General features: G+C 37.9%; 1 protein-coding gene across 6 annotated transcripts in view; it reads left to right on the top strand.

The window, feature by feature from the left end:
- Positions 1-10,231, top strand: part of LOC125265608 (serine/threonine-protein phosphatase 2B catalytic subunit alpha isoform) — a 132,754-nt gene extending 122,523 nt beyond the window's left edge. For 2 of the 6 annotated variants that reach the window (XM_048185930.1, XM_048185934.1), the window contains 4 exons: positions 66-163; positions 564-572; positions 2,597-2,626; positions 8,378-10,231. In XM_048185930.1, the coding sequence (XP_048041887.1) occupies positions 66-163; positions 564-572; positions 2,597-2,626; positions 8,378-8,577 (337 nt within the window). In that variant the 3' untranslated portion in view covers positions 8,578-10,231. The remainder of the gene's footprint in view (positions 1-65; positions 164-563; positions 573-2,596; positions 2,627-8,377) is intronic. The other 4 variants (XM_048185935.1, XM_048185931.1, XM_048185937.1 and 1 more) reach the window with 2 other exon arrangements.
- Positions 10,232-12,356: the final 2,125 nt, after the last annotated feature.

Genomic DNA, 12,356 nt, shown 5'->3' with positions numbered 1-12,356 from the left:
TTTTTTTTTTTTTTTTATCTTTGTGTGTAAGTATTGTACGTAACAACAACATGTTTCTGTTATAGAGAAGAGAGTGAGAGCGTTCTGACACTGAAAGGTCTCACTCCAACTGGCATGCTGCCCAGTGGCGTTCTATCTGGAGGCAAAGAGAAACTCCAGAATGGTAAGACGCGTGCGCACACACTCAAGGTCTTGTGGTTAGGAATATGTAGATCACTTTAAACTTTCTTTCCACATCAGAGCTCTTTCCATGGCTGTTAATTTTGCAGTATTAATCAGTACGTTTAGAGATAATTTACATCTTTTAATTTCCCCAGGTAGTGTTTTCACATTTAAAACAGAGTCTACTCTATTTCAGCTTAACACATATGTAATGTTCAAATATGCACAGTCTGATATTTTTATTTAATGTATACTCACTGCACCCTCTGGTGGTTGTGTTATAAAACTTATATTCTTTCCTCTTTGCTTCCTTTGGCTTTTATCTCTCTCTCCCTCTCTCTCTCTCTGTCTTTCCAATCTTTTCCAAATATTGTCTCTTCTTCATTCTCCTGTCTCCCTAGAAACCGCAGGTATAATCAGTTGTGCAAGTATAATTCAGATCATCTGTTCTTAAGAAACATAGTTTCACTCTTTGCCACCATTTATTCAAAGGAGCCCCAAGTCAATCAACACAAATGCTTTCGTACAATATAGAATCATTGTTCAAGGAACATGTTCTCAGTATAATTTTAACCTTAGATTCACTGCGTCCAGATTTAACACTGCTTTTGGTGGACAAGATATCAGTAAGGAATCCTAAAGACTGAGGATCTCTTAAAGATCAGAGAATTTGGTTGCAATTAACATAAGAGCAAAACTAGCACAATTAGACTTATTGATTGCTTTATAAGAATAACAAGACTCTTAAAGGCCACAAAATTAAAATGAAATTAGTTAATGAATGCAATTTGTTTCTCATGTCATGAGACTAATTGCCTCAAATAGTAATAATATTTCACAATATTACTGTTTTTACTGTATTTTTTGTCAAATAAATGCAGTCCTGACAAAAACCTTACTGACCCCCAAATTTTGAACTGTAGTTTAATTTCTGTTCAAACTGGAATTTAGAGGAAGAGGACACATTTTAAATGTTAAATTATTATTATTATTATTATTATTATTATTATTATTATTATTTTAATTAAGTTAGATAATTAAAATTAATTTCAGGAGACATGCTAACAGACATGAACTAAAAACACAGAGCTGCTTTTGATTTGATGGAGTCTCCTTGCAATTATTCAAATAAATGACATTGTTGTGATGCTGGACATAGTGAATCAGAAAGGGAAGAATGAACCCAAAACACACAAAATACAAAGTGCTGTTTTGTCATCATTACACAGAGGCATGAATAATTATGTAATTTTTATCACATTGTCAAGTGATTCTTTATTAAGGCTTAACTTATATCAGTAACATCATGCCCATTTACACAGAATACACAAAACTGACAAGATGTGAATGAAATAAGGATAATTTAATAATTGGTCTTGTCTTTCACAAATCAAGGCAGAAATCAAACTTGCTCTTGTCGTACTGGCATGTTCTGTCTATTACTTTACTCGGAAACACTTGATTCTACACAGTAATTTCACTGCTTATGTTTTCCTTTAGATTTAGCTTTAGTTTTTAAAAACTATACAACGTTACCCAAATTTGAAATGAGTGGCCATGTTTGCATGTGGCTAGTTGGTATGGGAACATGCCAGAGACAGAGTGATGTCAGCGATGTTCTGCTACAGCATTGGTAGAATCACAACAGATGCCCCGCTTTTGTCTACACATGGACATCATTGTGCTTTTACTGCAATGTTGTGCCTCCATCACAGCTGATGTCTTTAGCATTTAGCTTTAATGTATGTGTGTGTGTGCTGTTCTGAACTTTTTTTCGGTGTATTCTTGTAGTTTTATATGAATACTTGTGATAATTGTAAGTTGAATGTAGATGGAGGTAAGTTGAAGATAATCATAAACAAAGCAAGGATGGTGGTTTTTCTGAATCTGTAAGCTGACACGACTTCAAAGAAAGCCATTGTTTTTACCAAAAAAACACAAAATCAGTCTTACAAGTTGCTGTTAAAAACCCTTGAACCCAGCTTTTGGGTCACTTCCCCTTGCTTTGGTGTTGCCATTCACAATAAATAATGAAGTAGTTCTCCTGGTACATTATACAAATTTTAAACCAAAGCAATGGAAGACACAATCATTGATCTCATTCATATCCCTTTGATTGCTTTGACTGACCATAGTCTGATGTACTTTGGCTTCCTCATTAATTTCCAATTCTCCCAAACTCACCTCTCATAGTGAGAGTCAAATCTCTATGTGTCACATTGCCTCATCTGCAACTAACTACCCATCATTCGTCCTGCTTTCTCTCTCTACCCTCTTATTTCCCTACGTCCTGGCCTTGTAGTGGGCCTAGTGTATTTATAATAATGTTGTGTGTCCATTTGGGCTCTTTTGCTGTTCATCTGACTGGACAAATGTAACCTGTTCTGCTCACCTCTCTTACTCGTTTTGAAATCCCCCCTCTTCTTCTCTTCAGCTACTATTGAGGCTATAGAGGCAGATAAAGGTAAATAGGTCTACAGCCCCTTCCCCTCTTTCTGTTGCATCTGTGCAACAGATAAAGGGTTCCACCGGGTTCATCCATGTCAATGTAGCTTGTGTAGTGTGTTGGGTGTTTGGCCAGATTACACTGTACTGTTAGTGTGCTGAGCAGAAGTAGGAAAAGAAAAGATGAAACACAAAAAAAAACCATGATTGTCTTAAAGGGGATCAAACTGTTGTGGACGACACAGGTTTTGTTGATAAAGCTGTGATCAGACAAATTACGGTAACAATGCATCAAGATTGAAAGCACAATAGTTATATTTCAAAATATGTTCCAATAGACAATATTGGTGTATTTACAATAAGAATATATATATTCTGCAAACACAGAGTGCTTATATGTGGCACAAACACCATGTTGGCCTATTCACAAGTCTCATTCATGCAAAATTGTATTTTTATAACCCTAAAACTGTCTGGACCCCTTTAAAACAATGAGCTGATGTAGTTGTCATTTGTTCTTGCACAAATTGTCCATTTAAATTGCTAAACATTAGCTCTAGACTCAAAACACTCACACATTTGTGGGTCTCCCTCAGTTAAAAAGAATAAAAAAGCAAGAACAATGTCAGCTGCTTGCTAAATAGCAGGTTTGTAACTGCTATTTACAGCCTAAGTGTTCTGTGGTTGTTCTTGAACATTTCTTCTAGAGGAAGAGGTGCCAACTGTGTTGATACTCTCATCCATAATTTTTTTCTCCTTGTGGTTACTCTGTGACTGTGTTGTGTCCTTGTGTTTCTTCACTGTTAATAACCTGTGTCTGCCCTGTGCTATGCAGCAATACAAATCTTGTTCATTGTACATAGGAGAGCCTCTGCTAAATAACTGGAGAGTTATACAATTAAAAAAAAAAAACAATTTGATCTTTGTATTTCCTTATAGTTTGCTGCATATTTTTCAACAGGTGTAACATGGTTCCCTTTCAGTGGAACTCAACGCTGCGTCAGAATGTTGGGACGTTATGGAAATGCTTCTGCTGGACTGGTTTCTGAAGCACGTGTGAAATCACGCTAATTCTATTGGCTGCCAGTAGTCAAATGACATGAAATGGCACGTCGCATGACTACAAAATGGTGCCTGCATTGAACATCCAGCTTCTTTGTCTTCAGGAAGCGCTATGTGTGCTTGGCGCAATTTCTTCTGATCCCACCTGACAGTTTCTTCTGATCTGAACAAGTTTGGATGTGGTCAGCATCAAGGCAGGGGATTTAGAGGAATCGCCATCCCTCTCCCCCACTTATGAGGAGTTATTGGAGGTTGTTACTTGAGCTGTGGCTAGATTGAATCTTGACTGGCCAGCCAAGGAACAGGGGCATCATCGATATATTAAATTGGATGAACGCTTCCTCTTTCTAACCTGCTAAAAGAGCTGGATGTAATCAAGGTAATTGGGCCCAGAGGCAGTGAAAGAAGTTCCCTAGTTCCCAAGAAAGATGGGGTGTTACATCCAATCTTGAATTTGTCCTCTGAATTGTACTCATACAGGTTCAAGACACTAAAAGTTAATTGTGTTTAAAATCAGATCCAAGGACTGGTTTGTCACGATAGATTTTAAAAAAAAAAAACAAAAAAAAACACATACTTCCATATATCCATCCTTCCCCAGCACAGGAAGTTCCTCAGATTCATTTTTGGGGGCAAAGCTTCCAGTCACCCCACACCTTCACAAAGTGCATGGATAGTATAGTCTCAAACCCAAGCACCTCATGTGAGCAAGAATGACATCTCAATGCTCAGGTTCTTGGGTTTGAGACTAAACTCCAGGAAGAGTGTGCTTTCTCCAGTACAAAGAACCACTTTTCTAGGGGTAAAATGGGATTCAACCACTATGCAGGCACGTTTGTCCCCTGCACATATAGAGTCGATCCTCGTAGCTGTGGGCAAAATTAGCCTGAGCCAAGCTGTCACTGTCAAACAGTTTCAGAGACTGTTAGGACTCAACGGCAGCTGCGTCCAACATGATTCCTTTGGACATATTATATATGAGATCATTACAGTGGTGGCTCAAGACCAAGGGGTTTTCCCAGAAGGCAAAAACATAAGTATCCTTCTTGGTTCTTGGCCCAAGGTCCCGTGATGCTTCCCTCACAGGCTGGGGTCGGCCAGACAGCTGCTCGGGACTGGATGCCATGGTGCAGACTTGCCCGGGGCTATGCCTGTATGCATTTTCCCAGATCACTCTGCTCCTGGAGTCCTAAAATGGGTACACCAGGATGGGATTAACTTATTCATAGCCCTGTTATGGCCGGCCTGAGTTTGGTTTACTGACCTAATATCTCTCCTGGATGGCTCTCCATGGGAGATTCCAGTCTGGAGGGATCTTCTGTCTCAAGCAGGGGGCATAATTTGTCACCCCGGACCCAAGATATGGAGACTATGTGTCTGGCCCCTTAGGGTGACCAACTCCTAGGTATTAATCTTTCAACTGAGTTTGCTGAGCCCATCCTAAGCGCTAGGGCTCCATCCACTAGGAAACTGTACTCCTTCAAGTGGAGGCTGTTTTCCTTGTGGTGCAGAGAGCATCACCTGGACCCAGTTAACTGCCCTCTTGGTTCAGCGATGGAGTTTTTGCAAGACTGATTTTCTGAGTTGACCCCATCTACAATTAAGGTGTATCTGGTGGCCATTTCTGCCATTTGTTTTCTGAGAGGAGCAAGATGTCTTAGGCCTTTTTGCCAGTCCAGAATGCCTTCTTGAGACCTTGCTATTGTCCTCGAAGGTCTGGCCATGGCACCATTTGAGCCTCTTGAGTTAGCCTCTGAGAAAGTTCTGACTCTTAGGCCCAATCCCAATTCTATTTTAAACCCCTTCGCCTACCCCTTCACCCTTCCCCTTGCCCCTTGAAACAGACTGGCAAGGTGTAGGGGTAAAAATATTCCCCTATGAAATGGGAAATCACTACTACACCATTACACACGTCATCATACCTAGTTTCTTTTATTAGTGTCCTGTAACATTTAACCAGTATGAACAGCAATGAAGTGCGCATATCAACAGAAATCAGGCATGAGCACATTTAACAGATTACTCACTCCCAACATTGTTTTGCGCTGTATTTTGGACTTGGCGCTCGGTTTCAGTTCAAAAACAGAGCCTTCGAGTTTCCCAAGACAATACAGAATGATACAGAACATACAAGATTAGTGGAGACACTTTTCCATCGGGCCAGTCTGTTCGTTTAAACATTCCATTCCGTGCCGAGCCGGTCGGTATCGATATGCTTTCGTTTTCTACTGTGGTGCTGCGGAGCTCTTTGCAATGTAATACAAATGAGTCAGTTGTTGCCTTGGTAACGCAAGAGTTTACAGACGATACGAGATGTAAATAGCGACAGCGCTATGAAGGATGACCAGATATTTCTTTTAACTGTATTAATTTGTGTTCACATTGTTCAAATAGCACGTTTAGCAAGCTACTGAGAAACTGGCAGCCAGGTAACACATAAGTGATCGATCCTGAGTGGAAATATCACTACCATGATCACTAAATGCATTCTAGCAGCACGGTAGTTGGTGTATGCAGGGAAATTTCTCATACCCCTTTGTTCGAAGTGTGGTCCCGAAAAAACTTTGTTTGAAGGGCTATCTGGCCCTTCCCCCTACCACTCCAGCCAAAAGAGAATCGAGACACCCCTAGCCCTTCATGTAAACGCGCAAAACAAAGGGGAAGGAGAAAGGGAAGGGGTAAGGGGTAGAAATGGGATTGTGCCTTACAGTTGTTTTCTCCTAACCATTAATTTGCTAAAGAGAGTAGGGGATTTGCAGGCCCTGTCTTTTGCCTCCTCCTGCTTAGAGTTTGCTCCATGTGGAGTCAAATCTATTCTACATATTAGGCCTGATTATGTTTCAAAGGTACCTTCCTCAGTTCCACGATCAGTGGTCCTTCAGGCCTTCTGTCTTCCGCTTTTTCAATCTGCAGATCAGGAGTATTTATGTCCACCACTATGAGGGCTATTTCTGAGGCTCATAGGGGGCATGGAATACCTTCACCCCTAGTCATTAGAACCCACTCTACTCGGGGCGTGGCCTCTTCTAAAGCTTTACTATATGGGAGGTTTTTACAAGATATTTGTGATGCAAAACTATGGTCCTTCCTTCACACAGAATTTTTTACTGTCTCAATATGAGTTCTACAGGCTCTCAGGTTCTTGCTCCTTAAGTTTGTGTGCAAACGATTTACATTTCTAAGAGCAGGCATCCTTTCAGTATGGCGTAGTGGGTATTGACGGTCCCATAGCATTAACATTCTGACGCAGTGTTGCATTCCCTCAAAATGGATTTTTTCTGGATATGACTATAACCACGGTTCCCTGAGTATCGAACAACACGCTGCTCCTCGTTACCATACTTCCTGCATGCCTGTGTATCCTCTATCAGCCAGTCAGAAGCTGATGACGTTCACTGAAGTTAGCATTTTATAGTCATGTGACTATAAGATATTTTACGTCATATGACTTCTGGCAGTCAATAGAATTGACCCTTCGCAAAGACCTGCCCACCTTAGCTACTGTTGCTTTATCTGACAAGCCATGGCGCTGTCATGCCACACAGTGAAAAATACATCGCGGAGCAAAGAGGACACTAACAACACGTCAACAGACAAGACAGAGCTCTTTAATGTGTTGTGACAGATTGCTGTACCGCCTCAGCTCAAGCGGCTCATGAACCGATCATCTCTTCCTACTATTTAATTAATAGCATCAAATAAATGAGAATGAACATGAGAAGGAATGTCAGTACACACAAGTTTTTCAAGTTCCAAGTCCAACAAGGTTAATCTTCTAACTCCTGACTGTTTTGTTGGACAAAATGGCGGATTCTGCATTAGGATTGTTAGATCCCTTGTCAATGAAACTCCCGGCGAAGGGTCAATTGGCTTGATTTCACATGTGCTTCAGCTGGTCACCGTTAATAACGTGTCACACAGAAGCATTCCTATAGCATCAACATTCTGATGCAGCGTCTCTTTCCCTACTCAGGGAACCGGGGTTATAGTCATAACCCGAGATGTTAGCTTAGCACCAAGTTCCTTGTTAGTGTATATTTGGCAAGTCATTTATTTACATTATGTCATTTTTTGTCTTATCAAGATTTTTATTTGGTTATTCAGATGATTTCATCCTTTAGCTTTTCATTTATACATCCTCCTTGAAATTTTGTTTTTGAGCGTGGTGGGAAGCTCTGTTCTAGATAGCCAGAGAATGCTCAGGTTCGTGCAGGATACCTTGAAAATGTTCGCAGTGCCTCATTGAGTGATACAAAGAATGCTACTTCATTCGAAGGCCCTCCAGAACCGAGACCACCCAGCACTGCCCCAGTAGTCCTACGATTGGTGACCAGTGTGGATATTTTGTTTTCTCTTCATATATCTTGTATATAATAACAACTTTTAAAGTGCTTTGCAAGATGTTGCTTTTTCTAAATATTGGTCTGTCTATGTGACATAGACTGTGTGTGTATATATATGATTCATGAGTATTCATATGCACGATGTATATTGATTGTTGAAGTAAAATTATAAAATATCACACTTCACAATCTTTTTTTGTAAAGAATTTGTAAGAAAATTGCAACTTGGATTCCAACTTTCTGTCATTGGCTTACGTATTACAAATATATTATTATAAGTACTGTGTGAATTTCAAACAGATAAATTACAAAATAAACTAAGGAGTGTGTACTTGTTGAACTATCTTTCTTCTTTTCTACTACAGCAATCAAAGGTTTCTCACCTCAGCACAAGATCAGCAGCTTCGAGGAGGCCAAAGGGCTGGACCGCATCAATGAACGAATGCCACCCCGCCGAGACGCCATGCCCTGTGACGCCAGCCTCAACTCTCTCAATAAGGCTTTGTCGTCCGAAACCAACGGCACTGAGGGCAAGGCCAGCAGTGGCAGCGGCAATATCCAGTGATCCTGCATCGTTCCCACACGGTCGCCGCAGCGATTAAGCCCCTCCCTATCTTTTTCCATGCCATATTTGATGGAGGGAAAGAAAGGATTTGGAGTGTAGAGGAAAGTTGGAGTTAGAGGAAAGGAAAAAGGAAGAAGGACAAGAGAGATAAAGGAGAGAGGAGGTGAGGGGGAGAGCAGCATTTCAAACATAATTCAGAGTGACACTCTTTGGATATGCCTTTAATTTTGTTCTTTTCTCTTTTTTTTGGGGGGGGGGGCATAAAAAAAGTTGTTGTGGGAGGGAGGATTATCTGGGTTTCGGCATAAAGAATTACAGCAGGCGTCTGAGAGATCTTATGTGAAAAGGCCTTTACTTACTGGATATAAGATTTTTGTTTGTTTCTCTTTTTGTGTGTGTAACTTCTTACTAAATATTGTACGTTTACAAAAATACAGCACTAAAAATGGACAGAACGTAAAAAAAAAAGTTTTTAACATAAAAAGGGTGTACAAACTAAGTAAGGATTATTTATTGATACCTTTTTTGCTACTCTTATAAACTAGCTCTATAGTAAATTAGGCAGTCTTAAAAGAATGTTGCAACATTGTTATAATGCCAAAAATGGAACGTTTTATGGTTTTGTACAGATTATGCTTACCTCAGGTTTCTTTGGTGTGTGCTTGGATCCTACTTTCTGTGTAATTGCAAGCTAGCTTGCTGAATATGGATTTTCTTGGAGTTAAAAACTGGAATTTACATTTATTATTTGCATATATGTCTTTGTTTTCATTTGGGTGGGCTGGGGGTAGACTTATTGTGGCTCGCTGGAAGTTCTGTGATTTTTTTTTTTTTTTTTTTTTTTTTTTTTTTTTTTTTTTTCTCCCCTGCTTTTCAAACATTGAGATCAAACAAAAAAATATATATAAAGCACCTATGTTCTGTAAAAAAAAAAATTAAAAAGGAAGAAAAAAGAAAGAATGATAAGGAAAGTAAGAAAGAAAAAGGTGATTAATAGAAAGCATCTGCCTATGCATGTTTTATAAGACTTAACTAAGAATATTGAATTACCTTGGCTGCCAAGGCCTGTTTTTACCTGTAGTGACCTTAGTGGACAAGTCCTGGAAATGTACCGCCATTCTTAGCTATAACACTTGGAAAAGCTTCAGGCCTTTAACTTGTTTTGTAATCAAAGCATCTACTATTAATATGGATGAGGAATCATGGTTTTAAACAAACGCTTGCATGTAGACCAGTAGTCTGAATTAGCATGTTTAGGTGTTCACGTGCTATGTGAAATTCAATGCATGATAGCTGTTAGGTTTAGACTTTTTTCTTTTCTTTCTTTTTTCTTTTTTCTTTTTTTTTACTTTTTCTTTTTTTTTCGTAAAGTTGCCACAGACAAAAGTGTAATTTGCATATTATTATTATAATTAATTCTGCTTTGTATATCAGTTTATTATTGCTAAATACTTTACAAAAAACAAACTCCATCAATGTGTTTTTTTTGTTTGTTTTTTTTTAACAAATGCTTAAGTGCCCAAGTAATTCACTACACAAAATGAAGCCTTGCTTTTATAATTTAACTTTCAAACTGTTGGCAGATGACGCATGCACTCGCAACTATGAAAAGGTATTTTATATTACTGTTCAATAAAATTGTGCATGAAATTCAGTCGTCAACAGCTTGTGTGAGTTTTTTGACTAGGAATGAACAGCATATGATTGTGGTACCTTTGCCATAAAAGCCACTTAAACTTAACTTTTTTTTTTTTAAATAAATGTAAATTTTCCTGCTAAATTTTATTGATGAAAGTGATATTGGTTATTGGTTTGAGTTTCCAGACAAAAAAAAAAAAAAAAAAAAGGAAATGTTAATAATGCATTCATAGATTTTGAATAGATTTTGAACCGATAAATCTGCTAAACAGAAGCAAATTTGGCTCAGGGTGCACAAAAACACTCCAAAAGCTGGAGGCCATGAATATTGGACCAGTAATAACAACTAAATAGGAAATGAGCACTTGGCAGCCTCATGACCATAAGGTGTTTCCTTTGAAAGACATGATTAAGTTCTTTGATAAAAATCTGGCAACACAAGAGGATGCATTTTAAACGATTATGAAAACACCTTTGCTAAATTGCTAAATGGTTTGAAAGGAAGTTTATTTGAGGTACTGCAGTTTGTTTCCTTTAAAAACAATTGCTGAAAGGAACATCAGTGAATGTGATTTTAAATTTCAGTCATTAAAAAAATGAATAATGGCATCAAGTAAGAGCTGTAATGTAAGTTCATGGGAGCCTGACCTTTGATTTTCTCTCATCTGAAGGTTGTTCCATTTGGAAAATATTAATATTGATGATATGCATTGGTCTCCTTATTGTTTTCAATGATTTCTCAAAGATACGAGCAGCTTGTGAGTCTTTAGTGTGTTAAAAAGGCATTGGGGCACAAAAAAAAGAGAAAAAGTTAGCATTTCATTAAAAAAATGAAAATATGGTACATTAAATATTTGGTTTCATAGACTCTTCACAAGTTTGAGAACTAAAATTTCTGACCAGTTCTTCCAGAAAAAAACAAAGGAGGAGGCCCAAGTGCACACTGACATTGACATCCCCCCCTTCCCTGTATATTTGTGAGACACAATAGAACAGGAAGGAAATAGATTCTCACATCCTGTTTTGGGATAAGATGGAATGAAGCAAAGTTCTGGTAAGGAGTCAACATTGACTTCCATAGGATTGGTGATGTAGCCATTTAAAAATTAATGGATTAAATGGATGACAAAAGTTAGAAAAGGAAAAGCTGTAGAATTGCAATTTTTGAAAAGTAAAATTAATTTAATTCTTTCCTACATTTTCTGGCTTTGATTGGTTTGATTTAACAGCAAAAATAGTCAAATCTATTCGTCAATGGCAACTATTCATCTACCAATAGAATTGTGAAAAGGCAAAAAATATTTGCCCTAACTTGATTAAAAATTGTGAAGTATATGTAATGTTTTAAGTAGTCTGACACTGTTGCAAATATCAGCAGGTAGCCAGGGTATCATCGTATGCTCCAAAAGTGTGATAAGATTTGCGCGAGCCGTTCCTGACGTAAAGCTGATGATAAAATGTGTGACCCATTTGAATTCTATTGAGAATATACCACTTTAAAAACTCTATGGAGAAAGTCAAATATAATCTTAAACAGCCACATAAACTAAAAAAACTAATGAAAAGAGGAGGAAAACATTATCTTGCACCAACATTAATTAGAAAGCTTTTTCATGACCACCTTTACTAGAATTGATCACGTTTTATTGTAGGCCTATTTATTGTGGTACATGTTGATTAAGTTGTTTTAGAATTTATAATAGATAATCTGTTAAGAAAATGGATTTTCACTATAGATTTTTATTACAACTGTGGCATGTTGTAACTAGTTTCTAAATGTGTAGGCTGCTTTTTTTTTCATAATAAATGCTATAGATTACTGAAAAAGAAAAGTCAACATTGGCCTAAGCATGGTACTGAGAAACCATCAATGGACCTGCAATGGACCTAGAGTTACAATTACAAGAACTATGGTACATTTTCATAAGGGCAAATACAAGTTAGAATCAAGAGCCATGAGTAAAATGTGTTCTAATGATGACTAATTGAAAAAACTCAATGTAGGAAAGTAGGAAATAAACAATTTCACTATAAGAAAATAAGTACAGTTAGTTTGATTTCCCATGAGATTTTAAATTAAGACATTTTGTCTAACTGATAAGGTTCCAGGTGCTTAAATAATAAAAAAAAATATATCCAAT

This window comes from Megalobrama amblycephala, linkage group LG3, assembly GCF_018812025.1.
Source record: "Megalobrama amblycephala isolate DHTTF-2021 linkage group LG3, ASM1881202v1, whole genome shotgun sequence".
NCBI classification, from domain to species: domain Eukaryota; kingdom Metazoa; phylum Chordata; class Actinopteri; order Cypriniformes; family Xenocyprididae; genus Megalobrama; species Megalobrama amblycephala.
This window is presented reverse-complemented; position numbering and strand designations above follow the sequence as displayed.